General features: G+C 42.4%; 1 protein-coding gene across 1 annotated transcript in view; it reads right to left on the bottom strand.

The window, feature by feature from the left end:
• LOC306891612 (laminin subunit alpha-3) overlaps positions 1 to 16,330 on the bottom strand; it is a gene marked incomplete at its 5' end in the record, with an annotated part of 34,263 nt that overhangs the window by 4,150 nt on the left and 13,783 nt on the right. Inside the window, 20 exons of the mRNA XM_079451976.1 lie at positions 38 to 178; positions 265 to 382; positions 461 to 603; positions 685 to 795; positions 883 to 1,039; positions 1,197 to 1,324; positions 1,405 to 1,567; positions 1,662 to 1,813; positions 1,914 to 2,102; positions 4,022 to 4,164; positions 4,249 to 4,419; positions 5,346 to 5,462; positions 5,544 to 5,643; positions 7,475 to 7,604; positions 7,718 to 7,872; positions 12,395 to 12,511; positions 12,586 to 12,779; positions 12,863 to 13,030; positions 15,466 to 15,577; positions 15,752 to 15,862. Of these exons, the coding sequence (XP_079308102.1) occupies positions 38 to 178; positions 265 to 382; positions 461 to 603; positions 685 to 795; positions 883 to 1,039; positions 1,197 to 1,324; positions 1,405 to 1,567; positions 1,662 to 1,813; positions 1,914 to 2,102; positions 4,022 to 4,164; positions 4,249 to 4,419; positions 5,346 to 5,462; positions 5,544 to 5,643; positions 7,475 to 7,604; positions 7,718 to 7,872; positions 12,395 to 12,511; positions 12,586 to 12,779; positions 12,863 to 13,030; positions 15,466 to 15,577; positions 15,752 to 15,862 (2,820 nt within the window). The remainder of the gene's footprint in view (positions 1 to 37; positions 179 to 264; positions 383 to 460; positions 604 to 684; positions 796 to 882; positions 1,040 to 1,196; positions 1,325 to 1,404; positions 1,568 to 1,661; positions 1,814 to 1,913; positions 2,103 to 4,021; positions 4,165 to 4,248; positions 4,420 to 5,345; positions 5,463 to 5,543; positions 5,644 to 7,474; positions 7,605 to 7,717; positions 7,873 to 12,394; positions 12,512 to 12,585; positions 12,780 to 12,862; positions 13,031 to 15,465; positions 15,578 to 15,751; positions 15,863 to 16,330) is intronic.

The raw sequence follows: 16,330 nt of genomic DNA on the forward strand, positions 1-16,330 counted from the left end.
TGATAGAGGTTTGTGTATGTGTAAAAGAGAGACATACATCTTTGCTATTCTGCAGTAAGGTGCCGTCTGGTTTTGTACTCTTGAAGCCGAGTGAGAGGTTCAGATCTCCCTGCAGGCTGTAGTCCTGGTGATCTTTCTGTAGCACACTGCCCACGCTGAATTCAGCTTTTCTGACCACCTGAAAACCAAAAAGAAGAGCATAACACATCAGCAATTCCATGTGAGCGATGATAATACACCACGGTTAGTGTCGTGTTTTATTACCAGTAGATCTGGAGGGCAGCCTCGGCCGATGCCCACCTCTTCTTTAATATATGGACTGATACCACCAGCATTGATGATGTTCACGCAGCCTTTCAGAGCAGGCACGGTAATGTTGTATCTACAGAAAAATCATTCACAATCACTTCATCGTTTTGGAACTCACACGTCTGCTCACTACAGACAAGAAGATACAGACCTCTGCCGCAAGTTGCTGGGTATACCGCCGACATAGTAATGTTGGAACTTTTTAGGAGTGAACTCTGTTGATTTGGTCTCAGTTTGACCTATTATTACTTTAATGCCTTCGGAAAAGGTGATGATGACTTTGACATCCCTTTCCTGAAAAGCAGAGAATAAATTCAGTTTAACTGACATCACTGAACACAAAAGAAGAATAGAAGAGCACAAGATGTTCCTCACAGGATTAAGGCTTATTTTCTTATCACTTCTGACGGGCTCGAAAATCTTGTCTTTTTCTTGACCACGTATGACAAGATAGCCTCTCTCCAGAGAGATACTGTAGAAGAAGTCCTGAAAAGATAAGAATGAAATTCATCAACAATTAATTTGCCTAAATGCAATGAGACAAATGATATGAACTGGAAAGTCAATTCTCACATCATTTTCATCTCCTATATACAGCAGAAGAGCATCCTCAGATCGACTTTGCACTTTCTGGATGATGCCCATGTTGTTGGGAAACTTCTCCGGCATAACTTTGGCGTAACCAGAGCCTTCAAAGTAATTGGACTGTGAGCTTGAAACTGGGATATGTCTGAGCAAATAGAATGAGAAAAAAGCCATATTGCACAGTCTGATGTCAAAATGTTCTAGATTGATTATAAATGCAATCATTTACAGTTGAAAATGAATACTGAATATGAGTGATTTTGTATAATGGCGAAAATAATATCAGCATGACGTGCACTTACCTCTTGCAAGGGCTTTCTAAGTTTATATTGACCGCATTCTTAAAGTTGTACAGGCTGATGAATTTCTCGTTGAATGTGGAAAACTCGATGCAGCCCTTATATTTGCCATAGTTGAGTGAAGTGGGTGGCTGCAAAGCATTAGAACACAAACGTCATCATCTGCACTGATATCATACATGTGCGTTTGAAGCGAAAGACAGTTGAGAACCTTGAAATCATCCGGATAACCTCCCACATAAAACACCACATTGCCTGCGCTGAGGTCCAGCAGGTTACGGCTCAGCTGGCCCAGTTTCTGTTGTGTCTGCGGAGGCTTTGGATTGCTGGATGTGAACTGTTGCGTGTGAATGATCTCAGCGTCTTGATAAATTCTAAGAGATACAGATGCATTTCACAGAGTAAATGTCTTTCTGCTCAGAAAGTGAAAGAAATGTAAGTTGCATTCTGATCATTTGATAATCATACCTGTGAATGGCGATTTTGTCAAAGAAAGCCGGTTCAGAAGGAGACTCCGTGATGCTGGATGATGTCTTCAGTTCATATTCCTCTCCGTTCAGCTTATAAATCAAATGAAGGAAATTATTCCGAAGGGTCATGCCAATGTAGTCTCCTGAGGCCTGTAAGACAATTGAGTGAGCACATATGAGCGATTTCAGAAGTTAAAAATAAATGTACGTAAGATTTTGAAGTGCTCTATAAAGTAACCATCGGACTCACGTTTTTACTGCCGATGTAGAAGACAAAAAGATTGCCTGCAGGACTTTGGCGGCGCCGTCTGCGATTGAGGGGTTCGTTGGGTCTCTGGAGAGACAGAGTAAGAGCGGTGTACGCTCGCAGGTCATCTATGTCTGTGGGGAGGCGAAGCTCCACGTGTCCATTCCCACTGAACTTCATAGGCACAACGATCTGCAACACATAAGATAACGACACACCAATTGTGGCAATAACCAACAAAACATTGTATGGGTCAAAATTATTGATTTTTCATTTATGCAAAAAAATAATAAGTATTTTAAGTAAAGATCATGTTCCATGAAGATATTTGTCAATTTCCTACCGTAAATATTTGTATCAAAATTTAATGGTTGTGAGTGGATGCAGCAAAATCGTGAACAAAAATGGCCAGAAACACGCTTTCAAACTACGCTCTTTGGAAATTACCCAATCAAGTTCCTTTGATGGACAACTTCAAAGGCCATTTTATCATTATATAGTTTTTGCACCCTCAGATTCAAGAGTTATTAACATTAATTGCTAACTCCTTATTTAACTTTAGAAAGGTTAGACCCCATCTCACTGAGCATGCAGCACAACTTCTTGTCCAGGCCCTTGTAATGTCAAGGAGTACTGCTATGCTCTCTTCCTGTAAGCACAGGGACCTGGTGCTCCGGCACCTCGACCGATTTGGCCTTCTGGTCAACTGGGAAAAGAGCAAGCTCTCCCCCACACAGAGCATCTCTTATGTCGGTATGGAACTAGAATCTGTCCAGTCTCACTGGCACAATGCGTATTTACATCACGCCTCGTTGCCGACACACCCTAGCCCCTTGACAGATGTGTCCTTCCTGCGGGCAGGTTTCAAGGCACATCTTAATGACGATAGATGCCTCCCTGCTCAGCTGGGGTGTGGTGTGTAATGGGCATGAAGTGTTGGGGCTGTGGACGGGCCCCCGCCTGCAGTGGCATATCAACTGCCTAGAGATGCTGGCTGCTTGGCTTGCCCTGAAGACGTTCCTACCCCTCATTCAGGGCGAGCATGTGCTGCGTATGGACAACACAGCTGCTGTGGCCTACATCAACCACCAGGGTCGCATACGGTCACGGCAGATGTGGCAACTCGCCCAATGACTCCTCCCCTGGAGTAAGCAGACAGTGACGTCTCTGCCAGCCTTACATATCCTGGGCAACCTTAACCGGACAACCGACAAATTCTCTCGGCAGGATAAGCTCCGGGGAGAGTGGCAACTCCACCCCTGCGCTATCCGGCTTGTTTGGGTGCAGTCACAGGTGCTGTGCAAGGTCAGGGCAGAGGAGCATCAAGTGCTGCTATTTTGCCCCTACTGGCCCAACCAGACTTGGTACGCGGAGCTGATGCTCCTGACGATAACTCCCCCCTGGCCGATTCCCCTGACGAAGGACCTGCTTTCTCAGGGAAAGGGCATGGCCTGGCACCCGAGACCAAACCTCTGGAGACTCCACGCTCATGGACGGGACGAGAAGATCCTGAGAGGGAGACCATTACTACCACTAGTGTCTGGAGTTTGAACCGGGTGACACCCACGTTGTTGACCCTGGCCAGGCTCCCTTCCGGGACCTGATGGTGAACTTGTAGGCGCTCCCCATTGGGGAGGAAGACCCAACCCCTGCTCCTCTCTGTCGTGGTTCCTGCTACCCAGTGTCCCTCACAGTGCCAGGCGGCCATCTTGTATCTAAAGTAGGAAGGCCTCCCCCTGTGACGGCCGTTGGTAGGAGCCCTCAACCTTATTTAAGTGCTGCCTTACCTTTTTCACTGGAAGTCATGATTTGCAGCAGTGCACCCATGACTTGCCTAGGCCTGTCAGGGTTGTGTCGCTGGAGGTTGTGATATGGCAAAGCTCAGTGGCATTTCGCAAAGGAACCCTATCTGTCGGTTCAACACAACATGGGGAGACCCTGATGGAGGGAACGAAAGGTTGTGTCCTTTATGCCACAATGCTTTGCCCGCTGCAGCGACCCGGGTATTCTCCCAGGTTCCTCAGCCCAAAAGGTGAATGAATTGGCGCGCAATCTTTCTTTTATACGCTTATGTACTGGGCGGTTTCAGACAGAATGAGAACATGTCTTACTCTATTAGCGGCTTCACGCGCTTCTTCAATCAGCTCCTTTATCTTGTTAATGTTCTCAGACACATTGGTTGATGAGCCGAGCTGTGAATTCAGCTCCTGAATTTTATCCAGCAGGGACGGGATGGAGCCACTCAGATTCTTCACTGTCAGACAGAACGTTTGTGTGTTAGGATCACTTGTGAGAGAGCAATAGAAATAAACACATAGAGGTGACACACAACACTCACCGTTCTTGTCAACGTCTTGGAGAATATTATCAACATTAGAAACAGTGGGACTAATGGAGATCTTCTTAACTTCAGCTTTGATGTTATTCAGTTGCTCCACCGTGTTGCTTGTGCTGTGATTGGCTGCCGTTGCGGTTTTCTTCGATGCGTCGATGATAGAAACAATGTCATCTGTAATGAGATGAAAGTTACTGCAAACGGCTTAAAGGACTCAAATATGGCAGCATGGCAGATTTTGCTCATTCGTGTTTATATTCATGCTTTTATATAAAAGACATTTACGGTGGATTTGCAATATACATTTTTTGTTTATTGCATTTGTGTACGTCCTGCTCAGATGATTTACTGTTGAACTGGTTATTTGTAACACTGAGATCATTCATTCATTTGCTGTACTTTATGTCTCTCACAACACATTGTCTTTGTTTGTATTGGGATGAATAAATATGAGGTTTTCTGAACATCATGACTCCAGGATTAAGAAACATGTGGATTTACAGTATGAATATATTGCATATCACTGCTCAAGTATCAAAAGGGTGGCTTGCCCACTTCAGGTTGGTGGAGAGTTCCTTCCTCAAGTGGAGGAGTTTAAGTATCTCGGGGTCTTGTTCACGAGTGAGGGAAGGATGGAACGGGAGATTGACAGACGGATCGGTGAAGCTTCTGCAGTAATGCGGTCGATGTACCGGTCCGTCGTGGTGAAGAAAGAGCTGAGCCGCAAGGCGAAGCTCTCAATTTACCGGTCAATCTACGTTCCTACTCTCACCTATGGTCATGAGCTTTGGGTCATGACCGAAAGGACAAGATCCCGGATACAGGCGGCTGAAATGAGCTTCCTCCGCAGGGTGGCTGGGCGATCCCTTAGAGATAGGGTGAGAAGCTCGGTCACCCGGGAGGAGCTCGCAGTAGAGCCGCTGCTCCTCCACATCGAGAGGGGTCAGCTGAGGTGGCTTGGGCATCTGTTACGGATGCCTACTGGACGCCTTCCCCGGAAGGTGCTCCGGGCCCGTCCGACTGGGAGGAGACCCCGGGGAAGACCTAGGATAAGCGGTAGAAAATGAATGAATGAATGCTCAAGTATCATGAGAACAGACCTGTCTTGATTTCATTTAGACTGCCCTGAACAGACGTCAGAAGCTCCTCCAGCACTTTCTTTTTCTTCTCTGTGTCTTGCAGACGTTTGGTTTGGTTACTCAAGTCATTGCTTGCTCCTAATAACATGAAAAAACAGTTTACTGAAAACAAAAGTGATGTATGTGGATTGACGGCTATAGTGTGTTTGCAAGCCTCACCTTTAAGATCTCTGACTGCACTTTTGGCATTTTTCAGAAGGTTATTGCCATTTTCTTTCAGATCCTTTGCCCTCTGGAGGAGGTCTTCTTGACTCACATCCTGCAGCAACAACAAGTATGTAAATCAACATTGGACACTTTAGGATATTATGTTATGGTTTTAAACACTCTGTTTTCTGGAGGCAGTGTGATGTTGTCATCAACCCTTCTTCTGGAGGAGCTCAGTCATTGGCTGCAGCTTGGTTTATCTTTGGTCTAAGGGCAAACTCCCACTAAGCAGTAGGTACAGTTCCTCTGCAGGCCTTTCGCTTTCGTCATTATGATGCGACTGCTCTAAAGTAAATAAATAGAGCGCTCTCTCTCAACACAATATAGTCAATTGTCACAGCTGCAGGTTATTGTGCTGCGTGTATCAGAAGCGCCGTGTCCCAATTCACATACTATCCATCTAAATAATATTTGAAATAGAATTAGTATGCTGAAAAGAGTTTTCTGAAAGTACCCGGTGGTCTACTGTTTCCGGTCAAAATTCGAAGTGCAGATCCATGGACACTTAAAGGCTGATATTACCCACAGTTCACTACGATAGGGCGGAGTTTAATGGTGCCACACTGCAGTTATAAAATTAAATAAGTGATGTTTCACAGAATTAATAAATGTAAGTTTACAGTGAACATTACATATGAAATAGTGAATAAATACTGAAATGGAAAGAAGAGCTGTATTTTGATTATCGTGATCACAGTGTCATCTAGGCAACAATGACCTCTTCCCTTCTGCGTTAGTATGTCCCAGCAGGAGCACACTGTTTTTTACATGCTTAAATTTACAGTTTACTTTTTCATCATAAACAGTATACCTACTATTAGTGCATAGTATACATAGGTGAATTGAGATAAGAGTTAAAGTTAAGAGAGGTCACATAATTCACCTCCTGCATTCAGTTCCACGCTCTGGCGTGGTTTGCGCTCACACTATCCCTTCCGTACTCGAGCCCAGCTGAACCCTGCCAGAGCCCACCTCTTGAATCGGCCAAGGTACAGTTCAGATGGGATGAGCGTGAGTACACCCTAGACACTGACTGATGTGTTTATCACACCAGTGGAGTATCAGTGGATTATACTTTTAGTCTTTACATTGTGTAAATGTATAGCACCTGATAATTGAAGCAGTTTGTTGTGCACGTGTTTTTGTTACGCTTTTGGAGTACCGGAAAGAAAAATGATCAAAGCAGATGGAGTCTGTGGAAGAAATTCTAATATACCAGAGCTTCCCAGACTTTACAGGTGTAAAAGATACCATATTTCATGTCCAAGTAGTAAAAATATATATTATTAGTTAGAACACAGCTAAAAAAAGTAAATTTTATTTATTTCTTTGTAAGAATGTTATGTGAATTGTGTGCGCTACCATACAATTTGCAAATCACATGACAGCAAAATGTATTACAAATAATTTAATTGAATATTTTAAAATTGTGATTTATTTCATGCCCACAGTTTGGAAAGTGCTGATGTAAACAAAACTTCCTGTTTGGCTCATAAATTCATTTGTCACATCAATAGACAACCGCATTTTACTACAGAATGAACCGCATTTATCAAATGACGTATTTAAAGGTGCATCAGAGATGTGTCCTCCCCTGTGAAAGAACTTTCTTTACTTTCGCATATTTTGACATGGGGATTCCGCTATCCCCAGCCCTTGGCTGAAGTGACAGTGTTACCAGGTCTTTATAGAAAAACAGCAAAAAAAGATAAGACAAAAATAAACTTTAGTTACCAGTGTGTCAATCATCAGAACCTGAATGATCATTTACTGAATAGTGCATTTAAATGTGGTTGTCACTTCTTAAACTTTACCGTGTGTACGAGACCTGATGTGAAGTTTTTTACTTTTATCTGTAGGATAATTTAATGGAGACATCTTACATTGAAAGCTTTGTTGGCAGCCTCTCTGGCTTTCGCTGCCGCCTCATTTGCAGCGTTCACAGCATCTGTGATGTTTTTATACGCTTCAATCCCTGAGAGAGCCGAGAGTCCACTTATGTTCTGTACAGCTCTGTCAATGACATGGACACACAAGAAATCTATGAAGACTTGAAAACCCAAGTGGACACAGAAGAGGAACACCGGTAAGAAGATGAGCTTGTGTAAAGTGATGCAATATTTTACTCTTGGAGACGTTTGGCCAGTTTCTTCAGGTTTTCTGCATGTTCTTCTGCTTGCTTCACAATCTTCTCTTGAGCTTCAGCTTGAGATATCTCTTGGACTTTGTTCTTCAAGTCAGTTTTAGCACTGTTAAGCCAAGTCGCAAGCTCTTGATGTTCCTGTGGGAATATAAGAAGCCATGTTAAACTGCAAACACATCCCATCAGCTGCTTTATCACTGGAACAGCACTGAAAAGACTGATACAATAAAGCCATATGAATGAAAGACGTCTAAACATGAATTTTAAGAAGAACATTATTTTTCAGTTAAATGTTACAGTGGTGAATATGAGGTGAAGCTAATGAATACATGTCATGGTCAAATTTCACCTCACAAACAATAACAGTTTTCTTTTCTTGTTACACTGTGTACAGTTCAAATGACATTAGGCTGCATTTACTCAACAATTGTGTTGAACTGCTTTCCTTAAAAACAACGGCAACAACAAATGTACATGTAGTATAATCATGGGTGTCAGAAGAACAAAGAAATGTGGGTTTGTCCTCCCCCAGAAAAAAATGTAGTGTAGCGAGAAAGATGCCTGACAAGTACTTTTTGCCGTTTTTGTGTTTTGCCGAACTCGCTCTACTCCATTTTATTTTACATTTCACATTACATATCAGATCAAAACAAGAAACTATTTGAAAAAACGGCTAACAGGTGTTTAATAATAAGGTGTATAGTAAGGTTAGGGGTTGTAGGGAGGTCTGTAAAGCGGCCCTAATCTTGAGTACTCCTGATAGCAATGCATAAGTAAAGTGTTCTAAATATATTTTATAAATATATATCGTCTTTGGAAGGAGTGGGACCAAAAAGCATTTGCCTAATCATAACATTCAGTCCGAACGCAATGATTGGTTTTGTGTACATTTCAGTCAAAATATTTTGCATATGACATTTCACACAGACATAATACGTCATCAGCTCGGTCACATCTGCTGCGCAGACACAGCGGGACAATGGCAGGTAAACAGCTGGAACCTAACTTTCCCCTTGAAAAAGGACGAACAAAACCGCTGTCACGTCTTCCATTGAGGAAGCAGAGGCTGAGGGCTCAGAGGTGGACTCGTCCATCACCCAAGCCGAAGTCACTGAGGTAGTCAAGAAACTCCTTGGTGGCAAGGCACCGGGGGTGGATGAGATTCGCCCTGAGTACCTCAAGTCTCTGGATGTTGTGGGGCTGTCTTGGCTGACACGCCTCTGCAGCATCGCGTGGTGGTCGGGGACAGTGCCTCTGGGATGATAGACCAAGGTGGTGGTCCCTCTTTTTAAGAAGGGGGACCGGAGGTTGTGTTCCAACTACAGGGGGATCACACTTCTCAGCCTCCCCGGGAAAGTCTATGCCAGGGTACTGGAAAGGAGAATACGGCCGATAGTAGAACCTCAGATTCAGGAGGAACGGTGTGGTTTTCATCCGGGCCGTGGAACGCTGGACCAGCTCTACACCCTCTTCAGGGTGCTGGAGGGTTCATGGGAGTTTGCCAAACCAATCCACATGTGTTTTGTGGATTTGGAGAAGGCATTCGACTGTGTCCCTCGCGGCGTCCTGTGGAGGGTGCTTCGGGAGTATGGGGTCCGGGGTCCTTTGCTAAGGGCTGTCAGGTCCCCGTATGACCGAAGCAGGAGCTTGGTTCGCATTGCCGGCAGTAAGTCGGACTTGTTCCAAGTGCATGTTGGACTCCGGCAGGGCTTCCCTTTGTCGCCGGTGCTGTTCGTAAACCGCAGTCAGGTTTCGGGACCACATGATCTTCTCTCTGCTATTTGCGGATGATGTTGTTGTGTTGGCCCCTTCAAACCAGGACCTTCAGCATGTACTGGGACGGTTTACAGGCGAGTGTGAAGCGGCTGGAATGAAAATCAGTACCTCCAAATCCGAGGCCATGGTCCTCAGTCGGAAAAGGGTGGCTTGCCCACTTCAGGTTAGTGGAGAGTTCCTGTGTCAAGTGGAGGAGTTTAAGTATCTTGGGGTCTTGTTCACGAGTGAGGGAAGGATGGAATGGGAGATTGACAGACAGATCGGTGCAGCTTCTGCAGTAATGCGGTCGATTTACCGGTCAATCTACGTTCCTACTCTCACCTATGGTCATGAGCTTTGGGTCATGACCAAAAGGACAAGGTCCCCAGATACAGGCGGCCGAAATGAGCTTCCTCCGCAGGGTGGCTGGGTGATCCCTTAGAGATAGGGTGAGAAGCTCGGTCACCCGGGAGGAACTCGGAGTAGAGCCGCTGCTCCTCCACATCGAGAGGGGTCAGCTGAGGTGGCTTGGGCATCTGTTCCGGATGCCTACTGGACCAGGAGGAGACCCCGGGGGAAGACCTAGGACATGCTGGTGGGACTATGTCTCCCTGCTGGCCTGGGAACGCCTCGGTGTCCCCCCGGAAGAGCTAGAGGAAGTGTCTAGAGTGAGGGATCTCTGCCTAGACTGCTGCCCCCGCGACCTGGCCCCGGATAAGCAGAAGAAAATGGATGGATGGATGGATGGATAACAACAACTTTTTATTACTGAACTCGGACAAAAGAGAAGTGTTTCTTATTGGACCGAAAACTCTTTCTTCCCTTGTGTTACAGTCCTTCACATACACTACTCTTTTAGGGGTTCAGTCAGTTGGTAATACCTAGAATTTCAAAGATCCTTTTCCTATCTAGCGCCTAAACTTTTGAACAGTCTTCCCGGCACTGTCCGGGAGGCAGACAAACTCTGTCAGTTTAAATCTAGACTAAAGCTGCATCTTTTTAATCTTGCATACACTACACTACCATCATATAAATCCTCTGAAGGTTTAGGCTGCATTAGTTAGATCAACCAGAACCAGAAACACTTCCAATAACAACTGATGTACTTGTAGCATCAAAGAGTAGCTTTTATCCAAAGCAACTTACAAGTAGTTTTTTACAGTGGCACATTACTGCAGAGCAATCAGGGGTATGGTGTCTTGCTCAAGGGCACTTCAGTCGTGACCTGCTGGCACTGAGGTTCCAACCGGCAACCTTCTTTACATTGTTATTATACAGTGGGCAAACAAACAACATTGTTTACATTGCACTACAGGGCTGCATGCATGACTGAACTGTACACACCAGTACTTCATGTTATCTGCTCTACCGGACTGTTTACACACACACAGCATCATTTGCACTCTATACTGCTCACTTGCACACCAGGAATATTTAACTGAATGCTCATTTGCACTAATGGACCACTTCCATAACTGCACTAACCTATCTACTGCACTGTAATTCTATTAACTGCATCTAGTCATCTACTGCACTGTAACTTCAATAACTGCATTAACTAACCAACTGTACGGTAACTCTATTAACTGCATCTACTCATCAATTGCACTATAACTTCAATAACTGCATTAACTAATCAACTGCACTGTAACCTTATTAACTGCATCTACTCATCAATTGCACTGTAACTTCAATAACTGCATTAACTAACCAACTGTACGGTAACTCTATTAACTGCATCTACTCATCAATTGCACTATAACTTCAATAACTGCATTAACTAATCAACTGCACTGTAACCTTATTAACTGCATCTACTCATCAATTGCACTGTAACTTCAATAACTGCATTAACTAACCAACTGTACGGTAACTCTATTAACTGCATCTACTCATCAATTGCACTATAACTTCAATAACTGCATTAACTAATCTACTGCTCTGTAACCTTATTAACTGCATTAACTCATATACTGCACCGTAACTTTAATAACTGCATTAACTTCAACTGCAGTAACTCACCTATTGCACTGCAATAACTTTAATAACCAATGTCAATAATCTATGCATACCTAAGTCACTTGCACTATTTTAGTCTAAATTACTATCTGTTCATATCCACCTGTACATTGATGTTCATAGTACATAGTCATCTGTATATATTGTTCATAGTATATACCTTCTGTCATATTTTCATAGAACACACCTACTGCTAAATATTTTTATAATCCATGCCCACTGTATTATATTCTCAATATTGTATTCTGTATTTATTCTAACTGTATATCCTGCACTTGCTAACTGCACTTCTGGTTAGACCTAAACTACATTTCGTTACACTGTACTTGTATATGTGTAATGACAATAAAGTTGAATCTAATCTAATCTAATCTTCTGATCACAAGCCCAACACTCTAACCACTAGGCCACAGCTGTCTTCACTTTGTTTGCACTGTCGAGCTGCAGCTTTTGTCAGAGGGGAACTGGAATCCCCTGGTTAGGCCTGGTTTCCAGGAGTTTTGGGTTCTTCGCCACCATTTGCATACTGTTTTGCACTGTTTGCCTGGCCTGGGGGGCTGCTAGAATTTTAAAGTTTTATTTAATTAACACAGCATATAGTAATTTATAGTCTGTTTGATATTTGACCCGTGTTTCTCTCTCCTTATCTTGGGTCTGTGGTTCTTGGTGATGGCCGCTGTATCTGTGTGTTTCTGTGTGTCTATCTACCTGCGTATAATGTTGTATAACCTTATATGTTTGGCTTCTGGTCAATATGTTTCTTGTGCAGCTGCTTTGTAACAATAACAATTGTAAAAGTTCTATATAGATAAAGTTGACTTGACCACTACAGTAATGGTCATTTCAGGGGTTTCTGTTGTTTGTTATGTCAAGCTGTAGGATTTACCGTTTTACTGTCATTGAAGGATTTCAAAAGTTCTTCTGTATTTTTCAGCTGATTCACTGCCAAAGTAATCTGATCCCGAACAACATCCTGCTCTCTCTCCAACTCCTTCAGTCGTTCCTTCACAAAAGAATGCTCTTTAACACTCTAGCAAACACTTCATGAGCGTCAGATGCTAGGTTTTGCCATCTTACCAGGACGTCTTTAAGGTGTTCTGCATTGACATCATTCTGATCGCTGGCGTTCTCCACAATGTCAACAGCCCGTTTCAGTGAATCTTCTAACTCTTTCAGTTTGGACTCATAGCTGTTCAGGAAACCCTCAACACGTTCCAAGGCATCTTTATTGTCATCACACTGCTTTGTGATGTTATTCACTTTCTCCAAAACTGCAGGAAATCGGTAAAAGATAAAGTGAAGGTGTGAAAGAGAAACAGACATTACATCAGATCATAAGCAGATCATAATTTACATTGATTTGCTTGAGCATGCTCTTTCTTGGTGGCATCTGTCAGAGGCGTCAGGTTTCTCTTCTCCATTTCTTTGACCATGCGCTCAGACTCCTGCAGGAGTTTCAAGAGATCCGCTGAGGGCCGAGTTGATCCGGGGCTGTTCGCATCTGTCAGCTGTTTCAGTAAATCTAAAGGAAAAAACACGAGCGCAGAATGTATCACAGCTGGCCTGAATCCATCTACACACAACACATGCATACATACATTACATATTCAAACCTCAGGTCAGAATTCCTAGACAGAGCAATTGGAAATTAGAGTGGACATTTTGATGGGTTATTCACTTTATTTAGTCAAAATGACCAGTACAGTGTCCATCTGTGCCATTGCCCATGATGTTTCAAGTGTTTGTTTGTCAGTATGACTTCTCTTTATCTGAGCTGTACTGTATGTACTGTAGAGCACTTTGTGTCACTCAGCTTGTGTTCACTGATGAAACATTGTGTTTCATCGACTGAAGCTCTTTGAGCTACTCGAATCATACATCAGTGTGTTGCTATCATCTGCTTACTCGACACACACACATACACACACACGTACACACACGCAACATATTTATGCATTTACACTTCAGGAGTAACATACGAGTACTACTAAAATAAATATGCAACCAGAAGTGAAACCCGCTGAACAAACGAATAACTACAGCCCCACTAAGGAGAAATTGTGACTATTTTCTACTATAGATCACAATGAACTCTGTAAAATCATTAGATCATCTAAATCAACTGCATGCATGCTAGACCCCATACCTACAAATCTACTGAAAGATATGCTCCCAGAAATTATAGATCCTCTACTTAGCATTATTTACTCATCTCTGACATTAGGACATGTGCCTAAAGTATTTAAGGTGGCTGTTATAAGGCCCCTTGTCAAGAAAAACCATCTCGACCCTGGAGAACTAGTTAACTACAGACCTATTTCAAATCTACCTTTCTTATCTAAAGTTCTGGAAAAAGTAGTCTCAACTCAAATATGTTCCTTCCTCCAAAGGAATGAGATTAATGAAGATTTCCAGTCTGGATTTAGAGCACATCACAGTACAGAGACTGCTCTGATCAGAGTTACAAATGATCTGCTTATGGCGTCTGCCCGAGGTTGTATCTCCTTATTGGTGCTGCTAGATCTTAGTGCTGCATTCGACACCATTGACCACAGCACGCTCCTACATAGACTTGAAAAGTATGTCGGTATTAAGGAAATAGCTTTGAAATGGCTTTGATCATATTTATGCGACCGTTTTCAATATGTAGCAATAAACAATGAGGTATCACGCAAATCGCAAGTCCAGTACAGTGTACCACAGGGCTCAGTCTTAGGGCCTATGCTCTCCTCTAGGAGATATAATAAAGCAACAGAGTACGCTTTCACTGTTATGCTGATGATACGCAACTTTATATTTCCTCGAAGCCTCATGAAACACAGCAATTCCATTGAATAGTGGAATGCATAGTCGATCTAAAAAAGTGGATGAGTAGCAATTTTTTATTACTGAACTCAGACAAAACTGAAGTGTTACTTATCGGACCGAAAACCGCCCTACGTAACAACCAAGAATACTGCTTAACTATTGATGGATGTTCCATAAAACCCTCATCTTAAGCAAAAAATCTTGGCGTTTTATTCTATAGTACTCTGTCATTTGAGAACCAGGTCACCAACACCTGTAAAATTGCGTTTTTCCGTCTTAAAAATATATCTAAACTACGTCATATGCGTCACCATCAGATGCAGAGAAGCTAATTCATGCCTTTATGACATCAAGACTAGATTACTGTAATGCACTATTAGGTGGTTGCCCTGCAGGCCTATTACAAAAACTCCAACTGGTCCAAAATGCGGCAGCTCGAGTTCTTACACGTACAAAAAAGTATGAGCATATTAGTCCAGTTCTATCAACCTTGCACTGGTTACCTATAAAGCATCGCATTAACTTTTAAATCTTGCTTATTACCTATAAAGCCTTGCATTGTTTAGTTCCTCACTACTTGAGTGAACTTCTTACGTATTACAGTCCATCACGTGCACTACGCTCTCAGGCGTCAGGTCAGTTGGTAATACCTAGAATTTCAAAATCAAGTGCAGGCGGCAGATCCTTTTCCTATCTAGCGCCTAAACTTTGGAACAGTCTTCCATTTACTGTCCGGGAGGCAGACACACTCTGTTAGTTTAAATCTAGACTAAAGACGCATCTTTTTAATCTTGCATACACTACACTATCATAATATATATATTTCAAAGATCTAGGCTGCACTAGTTAGATCAACCGGAACCAGGAACACATGCAATAACAACTGATGCATTTGTCATTTTGCCCACCGGAGCGGGCAGGACGCAGTCCATGCCAAGACCTGACAAATGCTGTGATGATAGAGCTGGACGAAGGACGTGGCGACTCTACAAAACTTCCGCCGCCATTAGATTATTAATGATAATCTTAAATCTACCTTTTTTATTGTTAAAAGCGCTATATAAATAAGGCTGACTTGACTTGACTACCATGAAATAATAACATGATATATAAATGCTAAAGTAAATGAAGTATTTTTTTTATTTTTACCTTGTATTATCCTCTGGAGGTTTTGTGTCTCTGTCTCCAGATCTTTGGCTCTTTGGTGGCTGTTTTCAATATTGGCAAGAGCTTTCTGAGATTCTTCTGACCGTTTCCTTGCCTGAAGAAAAAAAGGCTTGATGAATGATTTCATCCCTCTAACTTTATGGTTAATCAAGAACAAAAATCAGTCATTGAGAAAGTGCATAGTAAAAAAAACGATCTGCTCTCTTTACCCAGATTCACAACGCTAAAATTATAAGAATTATCAGATTATGTAAGTGTTTTGCATTACCTGTTCCTTTAGATGGTCCATATCATCAGTCAGTTGAATGACATCTCCCTCCAGCTGATTTATCTCAAGCTTCTGGTTATTGACTGTGGAGCTGAATGTATTCACACAATTCTGAAGAAACACAATGTTAACTAAGTAAAGCACTTTCTATTTTCTTCCAGTTGTTCTGTGAAATCTTTCTCTCAACAATATTTACTTGACAGAACAGAGACACCACAGCGAATTAGTAAACTCTCATTTCAAGACCAAGACCACAACTGTGAAAATTACACTAAATTGCTGGTTCATTGTTCTGATTTATGTGTTAACATCCTAATTGTGATTGGATGTAAAACTTCTGGCTTTAAAAGCAATCATTGACTTCTTCCTTATTTGATTTATTTTATTACTGTTGAGATGAATAGGGAATTGTCCTAAAAGAAAGCCGTTATCAAAATAAATACAAAGGTCCACAATTTCAAAGATGTGATGGCAAAAAAAGGTACTCGTATGAAATCTTGTTTATATAAATTATCTGACCTGACAAGATCTGAAAACATGATATTGATTTTTTACAATCATTAAATAAACAATGATAAT

The sequence above is a fragment of the Barbatula barbatula genome, assembly GCF_947034865.1.
Source record: "Barbatula barbatula genome assembly, chromosome: 3".
NCBI classification, from domain to species: domain Eukaryota; kingdom Metazoa; phylum Chordata; class Actinopteri; order Cypriniformes; family Nemacheilidae; genus Barbatula; species Barbatula barbatula.